Source organism: Cebus imitator, unplaced genomic scaffold (assembly GCF_001604975.1).
Source record: "Cebus imitator isolate Cc_AM_T3 unplaced genomic scaffold, Cebus_imitator-1.0 Scaffold76, whole genome shotgun sequence".
NCBI lineage: Eukaryota > Metazoa > Chordata > Mammalia > Primates > Cebidae > Cebus > Cebus imitator.
Window position 1 is genome coordinate 6,345,721 of NW_016107391.1, and position 12,451 is coordinate 6,358,171.

Sequence of the window (12,451 nt, forward strand, 5' to 3'; positions counted from 1 at the left end):
ACATAACTATCGTTTTTCAGCCAAATGAACAGAGATGGCAATCATATCTGCCTCATGCTGTCATGGTGGATATTAAAGAAGGTGATGAGCGGACAATACCTCAGGTGGCATCTGGCACACAGTGAGCATGTCACACTGGCAGCTGGTAATGGTGGCTGCTCAGCTCCCTAACACCAGCAAGAGCTGCACACCCTGCTTGGAGGCCATGCTTGGGTCCAGCCACTCCCCTGGCTGCCTCTCATTCTTCCTCCAGTCTCCAAATGCTTCTAGCCTGGCCTCTGGACCTCTATCACTCAGGGCCTGGCATGACACCATTCTAGCATGCTTACAGGGCAAGCTGGGGGTGAAGGTGGGCAGGACAGAGGATAGAACAAGATGCTGTCAAGAAACCACACCAATTAATTTGCCTTCAAATGTCCCAGGTCTTCATAAGGGAACTATTTCCTGGGAAACACCTCCCTTGGTGTCCTGGCTGGCTGAGAGCCTCCAACAGATACTTCCAACCAGATAGATGCAAACCTACTTCCATTTCTTCCCCTTCCAGGGACAAGGCGCCAGGTGGTGAAGGAGGTGGGGCTGCTCCCAGCAGCCAAGGAGCCTCATTGCTGAGCCTCTTCCAACAACTGAACCCCAAACAATTTTAAGATGTATGAAGGTTTCCTTTCCCCCTGAGACTAAAGCAAGCTTTTCTGAAGTAGTCAGGATAGAGCAAACAGCCAGCACAGGGGCCCAGATGCCTGGGTTTTCAGCCTACTCACAGCCACCTTTATTCCTCTACATCTTTGCTTAGGCCTCTGGGCTGGGACAGATCAGCAAAGTTCAAACACTCCTCAGAGGTGCCACCTTTGGATCAAATTAAATTATACCAAGACACGACTCGATATGCGGAAGGTGAAGGTCGAGATCTCCTGCCCCGTGTCTCCCTGATGGCCCCATTTATTTTCCTGCATCTCCCATGTGTTGTAGTAACCATGGGCCTTGGGGCATGTGACACACAGCCGTGGGGCAGCCAAGCCTCAGCCCCTCCATGCACCCCAGCAACGAGCAGCAGCACCATTCTTGCCGCATGTGCAGACCCTGTCCTGGGCAGCTCTAGGGCTGGGGCAGGGGGTGCTAGGCTGGGATGCTCCTGAGTGAACTGCTGGGGCTCTGGCTGTGATACAGGTTGAACCCCAACCTCCTTGGGCAGAGGGGTCACACAGGGGCTACTCAGAAGGCTGCCAGGGAGAGGGTCTTATCCAGAAGGGCCAAGAATCAAGCTGGAGACTGTCAGCCCCGTCAGATATCTGAGGTGACAGGAAAGGACTCTGGGTCCAGCCCTTCCATTACACAGAAAAGGAGTGTGAGGCTCAGGAAGGAGCAGTACCTAACCTGTGGAGACACTGAACTGAGTAGAGCTGAGAATCAAAGTACCTCAAGGTACTGAAAAAGTCTCCTACCACCCCAAGCCTATCCTTCTTCCAGAGCCAGCACTATCTCTGCTCTGCACAGCACATGCCTTCCTGCTCTTTCCACCCTCCTTTGGCAAAACCACTACCAGGAAAGATGCAGAAAACTCTTTCCCAGAGAGGAGGAATGGAAGATGTGGCTCATGGTGCAGAGATGGCTACATCACACACCAAGAAGTGAAGCTCTAATGGGAAAGGCAAGGGCTGAAGGGCAGGCAAGGGCCGGGTAAAGCCAGGAGAGGGGTCCTCAGGAGCAAGGCCTCACCTGCTGCACTTCCTGGCGTGTGGGACATGTGAGGGCCATGTGAGGTCAGGACTTTGAGCTTTTGGATGAGTCCCAACTCAGCTGGGGCTAGCTTCATGGGGATGAGACCAGTGTGTTCACAGAGGCACCATGTTTAGCTTAATGCTTTGTTGTTGCCATTGTAAAATACGGCATAATTTTTGAATAATGGGCTCTAGCATTTTGCACTGGGTTCTGCAAATCACAGAACTGGGTTTCACTCACCAGTTGCTAGTCGTGTGTTCTTGAGTAAGTATCTTAACCTCTGAGGCTGTTTTCTCATCTGTAAAATGGAGATAACAGCACCTGCCTCACAGAATTGTTACAAGATGAATTGTGAGAACATATGCAAAGGTCCCAGCGAGTACCTGACACATATCAAATACTTAATCAATGACAGTTACTGCTTCAGATTAAATAGTAATAAAAGCACGCATTGCTTCATTGTACTTCATTTCACTTCACAGATATTTCATTTTTTACAAATTGGAGCTTTGTGGTCACCTTGAGTCCCGCAAGGCTACCGGCACCATTTCTCTAAGAGCATGTGCTCACTTTGTATCTCTGTGTCACGTTTCGGTAATTCTCACAATATTTTCAACTTTGTCGTAATCATTATATCTGTTATGATGATGTGTGATCTTTGATGTTACTAACGTCATTGTTTTGGGGCACAACAAGCTGCGCCCATATAAGAGAGTCAGCTTAACCATGGGCGTTCTGACTGCTCCACTGACAAGCCAGCCATTCCCTCTCTCTCTCCCTCTCCTCAGGCTGCCCTGGTCCCTGAGACAACGATATTGACATTAGGCCAGTTCATAACCCTACAACGGCTTCTAAGTGTTCAAGCAAAAGGAAGACTCACAGGTGTCTCTCTTTAAATCAAAGACTAGAAAACATTAAGCTTAGTGAGGAAGGCACGTTGAAAGCTGCGACAGGCCAAAAGCCAGGCCTCTTTTACGTCACAGTTAGCCCAGTTGTGAATGCAAAGGAAAAATGCTCGAAGAAAATTAAAATCACCACTCCAATGAACACACAAATAGTCAGATAGTGAAATATCCTTATTACTGTTACGAAGAAGGTTTGTGTAGTCACGATAGAACAAGTCAGTCCCAATTTCCCGTAAGCCAAAGCCTATTCCAGAGCAAGGGCCTAACTCTCCTCAATTCTCTGAAGGTGCAGAGAAGTAAGAAAGCTGCAGAAGAAAAGTTAGAAGCTGGCAGGGGTTGGTTCATGAGGCTTAAGGAGAGAAGCCATCTCCACAACACAAAAGTACTAGCTGAAGCAGCAAGTAAGTGCTGATGCAGACACTGCCGCAAGTTAACCAGGAGATCTAGCCAAGAGAATTAATAAAGGTGACTATACTCAACAACAGGTTTTCAATGTAGACAAACAGACTCCTATTGGAAAAAGATGACTTCGAGACTTTCATAGCTAGAGAGGAGGCATCAATGCCTGGTTTCAAATCTTCAAAGGCCAGGCGGACTCTCTTGCTGGGGACTAATTTAGCTGGCGACTTTAAGTTGAAGCCAATGCTCACTTACCATTATGAAAATCCTAGGGCCTTTAAGAATGATGATCAATCTGCTCTGCATGGTCTAGAAAAGGAATGACGAAGCCTGGATGACAACACATCCGTGTACAGCACGGTTTCCTGAGTATTTTAGGCCCGCTGTTGAGACCTACTGCTCAGAAAAGAAGATTCCTTTCAAAATATTACACTCATTGACAATGTACTTGATCACCCAAGTGTCCTGGTGGAGAAGCACAAGGAGGTGAATGTTGTTTCCAGGCCTGCTAACACAGCATCCATGCCGCAGCCCATGGATCAAGGAGGGATTTTGACTTCCAAGTCTTATTATTTAAGAAATATATTTCTTAAGGCTATAGTTGCCATAGATAGTGATTTTTCTGATGTATTTGAACCAAGTAAATTTAAAAGCCTTCTGGAAAGGACTCACCATTCTAGATGCTCTTAAGAGCATTTGGGGTTCACGGGAGGAGGTCAAAATAGCAATGTGACTGGAGTTTGGAAGAAGTTGACTCCAACCCTCACAGATGATTTTGAGGGCTTCAAGACTTCAATGGAGGAAGAAACTGCAGATGTGGTGGAAAAAGCAAGAGAACTCAAATGAGAAGTAGAGGCTTAAGATGGGGCTGAATGATGCAATCTCATGATAATATTTAAACAGATGAAGAGTTGCTGTGGCCATTGTAAAATATGGCATAAATTTTGAACAAGGGGCCCTAGCATTTTGCACTGGGTACTGCAAATCACAGAGCTGGCTCTCACTCACCAGCTGCTAGTCGTGTGTTCTTGAGTAAGTATCTTCACCTCTGGGAGGCTGTTTTCTCATCTGTCAAATGGAGATAACACCTGCCTCACAGAATTGTTACAAGATGAATTGTGAGAACATGTGCAAAGGTCCCAGCGAGTACCTGACACATATCAAATACTTAATCAATGACAATTACCCCTTCAGATTAAATAGTAATAAAGGCACACCTTGGATGAAAAAGAAAGTCATTATTGAGACAGAATCTACTCGTGGTAAAGATTCTGTGAGCATTGTTAAAATGACAACAAAGGATTTAGGATATTCCGTAAACTTAGCTGATAAAGAAGCAGCAGGGTTTGAGAGGATTGACTCCAATTTTGAAAGAATTTCTACTATGGGCAAAATGCCATCAAACAGCATCTCATGTTACAGAGAAATCTTTTGTGAAAGGAAGAGTCAATGGATGTGGCAAACTTCATAGTTGTCTTCTTTTAAGAAATTGCCATAGCCCACCCCAACCTTTAGCAACCACAACTCTGGACAGTCAGCAGCCGTCAACATGGAGGCAAGACCCTCTACCAGCAGAAAGATTACGACTCGCTGAACACGCAGATAATTGTCAGTAATTTTTAGCACTGAAGTATTTTTAGATTAAGGTATGTATATTTTTAAGCATAATGCCATTGCACACTTTGACTATAGTATAGCCTAAACATAACTTTAAATGCATTGGAAAACCAAAATGTTCATATGACTTTTATTGTGATATTTGTTTTAATGTAGTGGTCTGGAACTGAACCCACCTCTCCGAGGTATGCCTGTAATTAGGGACTACTACATGACAAGGTAGATGACTTGCTCAATAAAAGGATTTTAACAACCACGCCTGTCCCAGACGCCACAAACCAGGAAAGAGCCACAGGTCCCAGACACCAGCCTCTGTTCCCCTGGCTGCTTACCGTCAGGAAATGGTTGTGTCTGCATCTGCAGCCGGATCTTGATGAGGTCCACGGGCCCGCCCAGCCCGACAGAGACCACGCCGGCCACCATGCTGGCCAGAAGCAGGTCCGACAGTGTGCGGGGAGGACTGGCCTCGGGCTCCCGGCAGCGGTGCTGGCTGAGGAACCGCTGCGTGTTACTGAAGACCCCAAATACCACAGAGTTGTAGACAGCAATGCTGGCAAGCGGGAAGGACATGCCCTTGAAGAAGCCGAACACCTGCAGAGAAACCCAGTAGGAAGAGGCGTGAGGACTGGAGGCTGCCATCGCAGAGCCTGCAGGGGACAACACAGGACACATCTGCCCACGTAGCAGTGAAGAGACGGGAAGAGGTGCTGATGCGACAGTTGGCAGGGGGTGGGGGGCCGCTTGGGGGCAGGCATTCTTGCCCTGAGGACAGCCCGGCTTCTGCAGGCTGCTTTGTTTCCTGTGGGTGGTGTCCCGGCCTGGAACCCACACATGGCATGCATGCGGCGGGAGGGGCAGTGATCTTGGGCTGGAAAGAAGTCAGGCTGTGGCCGAGGGGGAGTCTGAGGAGCCCTTAGGGGCAGTGGGCTGGCCAAGCACCATGCATCCTCTCCTCATTTGCCACAACAAAAACATTCTCTAGGCACTCGCCAGGGGCCAGGCCCTGGGGAGCAACCATAAAAAAGAAATGGCCTCCACCCTCACTGAATTTATAGTCTGGAGAAAATGGGATGTGGAACAGACAAATTGACAGGCAGTTACAACACAGGCAGTCTGCTAATTCTGTGGTGTAAGACAGGTTCCCCAGACCCCTGAGGGGAGCCTGCGCCAGCCTGTTGATGGGTGCCCATGAGCATGGGTGTCTCCTGATAGCAGTGGCTGGAGGGGCCACATAAGGACACAGGATGCACACACAGGCTGCAGGAGGCTGAGGAGGGGGTGCTGCAGGCTCGTGGCACTTCCCTTCCACATGGCATTCTTGATGAACACCACAGATGTGCCAAGGAAAACAGGAAAATTCCACAGGCCCCTGGAGGAGTTAGGGCAACACATGCGTGCCAAACATGAGAAAGTACTGGGAAGCCATTGTGCAGACTCCAGGCTGTGCACAAAAACGCTAGTCCTCACTGCACGCACTGCCAGAGGCAGGATGCCTCACACACACCTGCACATGCACATACATGTGCATATATACACACATGTATGCACACACACATGTGAGCACATCCTGCTTCGTGTTCTTCTTCCATCACAAGACCCTTCAGATTACTTTGGAAGTGGCTTAGCCATGAGCCACTATGTCTCAGAGAAACCATTGCAATCCCCACCAAAACCCCGGAGCTGGGACGCAAGCTGGCAGACACTGCCGGGAACATGTGCCAAAAAGAGAATCAACAGCCGCTTTCAGGGGACTATGGAATCCCACAGCATTACCCAGGAACACCAAGTGCCAGCCTCACAGTGCTTGCCCCAATTTTAAAGCAGCTGATCAAGAGAGTTACAGCAACACCCTGACACAAGATGCCCTTCACCGGTGGGAAAACTCTAGGTACTTGCAAGAGGCTTCTGAGCCCCAGGGCATTTGTTAGAATGGAGCCCAGTGGAGACAATGGCTACAGTGGGGCCACATTTCCAGGGACTCAGGGAAAAGTCTGAGGGCTGTGACAGGGTTCCACCTGACAGTTTCTTTAAATCAGGTCATTCCATTCGAAATTCAAAAATTTATTCTAAATTTCACTAAGAGGGACCTCAGAAAGTCATTCCTGAAGCACATACTGATTCTCAAGAAGGGAACCTGATGCATTTTCTACAAAGTATCATTCAGTTTTCCCTTTGGAAAAGGAACATCTTGGGTCACATGCTCTCAAGCGACCTGGGCGCAGGTAAACTCTGGTGTCTAGGCTCAGACATGCCTGGCTCCCACCAGGCCCAATAAAGGGAGGTCTGTCAGCACACAGTTTACCAGTCAGTCGTTCCTTTGTGAAAAACTGAGCGATCGCCTTATTTTTGCTGGAATTTTCCACACTGAGGCTCCAAATTCTTCAGGATTTCTCCATAGAGGTTACACAACACCGGAGTCTTTCCTCAGTTATGCTGCGGTAGGTGGCAGGGGTGAGTTTAGGTAACACGTAATATTCGAGGTGTGGTGTGAGATGAAGCAGGCAAAATCAAGCCGAATGTGATCAGAATGGGAGGCCCCCGCCTGCATGCAGGTGTGGGGCTGTGGCCCTGATCCCATCCTGGGGGGGCCCAAGCAGGCATCACTCCACCCACCCAAGGGGCACTTACGCTCTCCCTCCTGTACACTGTGCGGATGCAGCTGAGGGTATTCCTGTAGCCGACGCCGGCCTGCAGGCGAGTCTGTGGAGAGAGGAAAGGGCATATGTCAGCTCGGAGGTCATTCATAGCCCCACTGCTCCAAAGATGCCCAGAGGGAAAGGCCCTGCTCATAGTGAAGCCTGCCAGCAAAGGGTCTGGGTTTCAGTTCTGGCCAGGCTGGTGCTCCATCCCTACCTTGCACTGCCTCCCTCTAATGTCCCTTTCAGACTCGCTCAATGCAGAGAAGCCCACTTTGCTGAGAGAATGGCAAAGGCCAGCTAGTTGTGCCGAATCATTGTACGATCCCCACCTCTTGAGTACACAAAGCTAAACTGGAACTCTATCTGCTGTCTGTCACTCCACCCTGCAAAATAGCTTTGGAGGAGAACTGCTCTTCTTGCCCCCAGAAATACCACCCCCTGGCCTGAAGCCCTCCCTGGCCTCCTGCTTCTCTGTCACTTCCTCCATTTCTCTCTATGCAACAGGCAGACTGATCTTTTTCAAGGTCAATGAAGACTCCAGTGGCCTCCCATCAAATGTAGGAGACATTCCCCACTCTCCCTGAGCCTGGGAGCCACCTGCCTCTCACCCCACGTGCCATCTCCTCCCCCAGGTCCTGCATAAGCTGCATGTCCCCAGGCCCTGGAGCTGCAATTCTTTCCTGCCTCCAGCCCACTGTCACTTCTGGTCCCAACTTCTGGAAGGCTCTTCCTCCAGCTCCTGCTCGTCTTTTAAGACTGAGTGGCTATGCCGCCGTGGTCCTATGTATTTGATTATGTAGGGTTTATGTTGGACCGCCCAGCTAGGGTCGGAACGCCTGTTTTACTTTCCTCTCATCTCCAGGGCGGGGCACAGCCCCAGCACAGTGGCCCCTTTGCAGTGACTGAACAAGGACTGCATGGCTAACGTGTGGTGGCCTCTGATGGAGGCTGGCTTTGGTGACCAGGGGCAGCAGCTGACAGGTGCAGAGGGTCTGAGTAAGCCCACCTAAGTGTCTAGAGTACCCCTGCCTCAGAGGATTCCACTTCTTTTAAGATGCACAGCCTATAATTTTCCATCAAAACACTTTGTCATCATGCATAGCATGCCATGCCTGTGTATGAAGGAGCTGTGAGATGACCAAGGAGGAGATACTGGCCCGTCCCCACAGACTCCAGTATGCAGTGAGGGACCCAGAAAATCAGGCTAGCTCCTCACACAAACTGCCTGAGCTCAGCTCTGGAGACAAGTGGAAGAGGCCTGGGAAGAGTACGTAGAGTTAAAATGGTGATCTCAGAGGTGAACACCACAGGTGATGTGGAGCTTTTCTGCATTTTCCAACTTTCCTGCAATAGCAGATGTTACTTTCATTATTTTTAGCTTACATAGTTTGAAAGTAATGTAAAGTACACAACTCATAGGGAAATACATTCTCTCAACGACATCAAAATTAGCATCACATGTAAGGCTGAAGCCTCATTGGACCCACCTTCGCTGTCACCCTGCTCCTCCCCTGAGTTCATGATCATGGCTAATAGCATGGCCAAGAGTTTGAGAAGCACCCATTTAAATAGTTTTATAAACATATGTAGCCAAAGGAAAAATATAGGAAATATTATCACCCTGCTCATAAGTTTTACTTTCATAACCAGAGAAGTGTTTATCGACTCGCTCAACCAGTATTTGTTCGGGGCCTATTTTATTGGAGGCACAATTCCAATCTCAGGGAATTTGGCAATAAAGAAACCAGAGTCTCTGCCCTCATGGAACTTACAACCTGGTGGAGTCAGAAAAGATGGTCAATAAAAAATAATTCCCAAGTAAATACGTATTTTAGATGAAGACAAGTGCTATGGAAGAAAACCAAGGATAAGAAGAGCTGGGTGATGAGAAGGAAAAGGTAGTTTTAAATTGAGTGGTGGAGACTCCCTGGAAGATGCAGTGAGATGAGAACCTGGCCTTCGATGTCTTCTTGTTAAGCAGAACCACAAAGGCCTACCTTGGAGTGGGATGTTCACAACTAGGACAATGACTTGTGCCAGGTGGTAACTTAGGAGGTGGTGAAGGGCTGCAGGTCTCTCTCTGTGCCCCATGTAAGGCTGGCATGAGGTCCAACACTCTCCCAGGGCTCTCTCTGGAAAGTGAATCCACAGAATGGTTGACTGCCACCCCACCCCCTGCAACAAGTAGTCAAGTTGCCGCTAAGAAAATTGAGTGGTTGAGTCACTCAAGCCAATAATACATGAAGGAACTCAACCCAAGAGCCAAACCTGGATCACAGAATAATTTCAAAGCCATGGAGCCAAAGGTCTGTCAGGCATGCTGAGCACTCAGGGAAGCTGGAACTGAGGCCAGCAGCAAAGTCCAAGTCTCTAGGGACCCAGTGACAGCAGGAGATGACATTTAGTGTGCACCAACTGCATACTGATCATATAAAACTGATCCCACTAAATCGCACAGGTGCTCTAAGACATAAGAACTGGTCCCATCTTACAGATGAACACAGCTGACTCCTTGCTTTAGTTTCCTGTTGCTACTGTAACAAATTACCACAAACTCCATGGTTTAAAGCAGCATGAATGCATTTTCTCACAGTTCTAAGACCAGAAATCTGAAATGATCTCAGTGGGCTAAGACCAGGGTGCTGGCAGGGCAGCATTCTCTCGGGAGGCTCTCAGGGAAAATCTGTTTCCTTGTCTCCCCCAGCTTTTGGAGTTCACCCTCTTTCCTGGAGCCATGTCCCAGCATCACAGCTCCTCTTCTCTCCCGCCTTCTGTTGTCATCACGTTGTTTTCTTCCTCTTTTATAGGAAGAAATCGAAATCTCCCTCCACCTCCCTGTCATAAGGACACTTGTAATTACATTTAAGAGCCTCCCTGATAATCCAGGATCATCCTCCCATCTCGAGATCCTTAACTTAAGCATACCTGCAAAGTTTTCTTTTGCCATATGAGATGACATTCACAGGTTCCAGAGATGAGGACATGGGCATGTCTAGGGACCATTATTCAATCAACCACACTGTCTCACACAGTTTCCCCAGGAACCTGGCTCCCTCCTTCGGCTCATCCCCAGGCCTTTCACTTTGCAGGACCCCAGAGGCTGCTATTCCCACCAACCTCTAGCCTACTGAGACAAAAAGAAGTCCCGCCCAAGCTCTTGACTAGGTGTGACTTCCCTGAGAGTTGAGTTCTCTGACCTAAACATAGGGTTAGGTATATAATAGGTGCACAATGAATACCTATGAAAGGCAAGAGAGAAGAGAGCTTGGTTCCCTAGCCCAACTTCAGTGTTTTTAGTTATTAGGGAAAATATCTACATATTTGAGGTACCCAGAAGTCCTCATTTTGGACCTAGAGAATTGATGGGTTTGCCATTATCTTTCTTGCCTCTCCTGGTTATGTAGAATCAAGGCCATTTTAAGACTTGCTTAGATATTGGACTCTTTCACTTTTGTAAACCTGCTCATATTGTATCAAGCAAGATAAAATTAGTATAATTGTACATATTTAATGCACATTGCATATTAATATCATCCACATAGACCTCCATGAAAGTTGAGTTCCATTTGACTATTTAACATGTGGTTATATTTTGTAAACATTTAGTGCAGCATTAATTTTGATTCTATACTTTTCTTCTTACATAGTATTTTCTCAGTTCTCTGGCACTTTCTTTGGTCCTTATAGAGAATGGGAGCCCTGGGTTCTGTGCATGAAGTGGCTACAGCTTGAAGATCATGGCACTGCAGGCAATATTTAGCCCAAAACTATGAGCTTCATGTCAGGGGTGCTATGAGCTCATATTCCTCCAGTTCATGGTTTCCCTCCCATTGGAAGCTCTCAGGACCCCAGAGGTGAAAACCCAAGGAGAAGAGGATGAGTGTTCAGTGCCAGGAGGTGAGGTAGCTGGAGCCTCAGTGCTTGGAGCTGAGCCACTGCCCCGCTGGCCCTGACCTGGCAGAGCAGGCCATGCCCTAGCTGTCCTGGGCCAACATGCATGCCCCAAACTGGAGTGGGCAGTGAGGGGGCAGCCTGGAGTGGTGGGGAGCATGATGGAGCAATACGAGAAGCCTCAATGGGATGTTCATGAGAAGGAGGCAGACATCCCCCCACACAAAGCCTGTCCATTGCAGTCCAGATCCCATGGTCTGTAAGAGTGGTCCCCAACCTTTTTGGTACCAGGGACCAGTTTTGTGGAAGACAATTTTTCCATGGTCCAGGGTGGGGTGATGGTTTCAAGATGAAACTGTTCCATCTCAGATCATCAGGCATTAGATTCTCATAAAGAGCAGGCAACCTAGATCCCTAGCATGCACAGTTCATAATAGGGTTTGTGCTCCTACGAGAATCGAATGCTGCCACTGATGTGACAGGAGGCAGAGCTCAGGCAGGAATGCTCGCTTGCTCATTGCTTACCTCCTGCTGCATGGCCTAGTTCCTAACAGGCAATGGACTGGTCCATGGTACAGGGGCTGGGGACCCCTGGTTTACAGGCAGCCAAGCCCTGACTAGAAAACTTAGCCATGCTGCATCAGACATATGCAGCAGACCTGCCTCCTCAACCTAAGACCAGGCAGCCAGGGGCACAGGAAGAAGCCTTTCACCTGAGTCAGTAGCTGGGTTCTTCGACAGGGGAGTCCTGGGACTCCAGGCAAGTCACCGTCTGCCTCCCGCAGCCCAGCTTGTCTATTCATGATAGCAGCAGCATCTCGCTCATTGCTATATCCTCAATGCAATGGCACTATGAACGATCTTCACGGCAGCCCCACCAGGGAGGTGCTACTTGCCCACTTTACAGACAAGGAAACTAAGGCTCAGGAAGGTTAAGCTCTCTGCCCCAGTCACAGGAGAGTAGGTGATAAGGCCAGGACTGGATTTCCAGTTATTCAGACTTGCCTGGCCCTTTCTTGGTGGACAGGGTCCATAGAGAAAACATCAGCCAGAAGGAAGGAAGAGGGTGTTCTGGAGTGCAACAGGGACACTCAGGCCAAACGAAGACTGGAATCCATGTCTCAGGAGGGCTTCCCTCCTGAGCTTCAGGGCAGAGTGTGGAGAAGGGAGAGAGCCCAGACTTTTCAGGTGACTGTGGCCAGGGAGCTCCACTCCCATAAACTGCCCTAAACCCAATGACTAGTGTCCTTAGGAAGGACAGGGAGATTTAACACACAGAGACTC

The 12,451-nt window shown here is 48.7% G+C and overlaps 1 protein-coding gene across 4 annotated transcripts in view; it reads right to left on the minus strand.

The window, feature by feature from the left end:
• The window catches only part of SLC25A48 (solute carrier family 25 member 48), a 248,703-nt gene that overhangs the window by 30,925 nt on the left and 205,327 nt on the right, over positions 1-12,451 (minus strand). For all 4 annotated transcript variants that reach the window (XR_005200921.1, XM_037739907.1, XM_017532325.2 and 1 more), the window contains 2 exons: positions 7,266-7,337; positions 4,970-5,228 (listed from right to left, as the gene is read on the minus strand). Coding sequence is in view for 3 of the 4 variants with exons in the window: in XM_017532325.2 (XP_017387814.1) it covers positions 4,970-5,228; positions 7,266-7,337 (331 nt within the window). In the remaining variant the exon portion in view is untranslated. The remainder of the gene's footprint in view (positions 1-4,969; positions 5,229-7,265; positions 7,338-12,451) is intronic.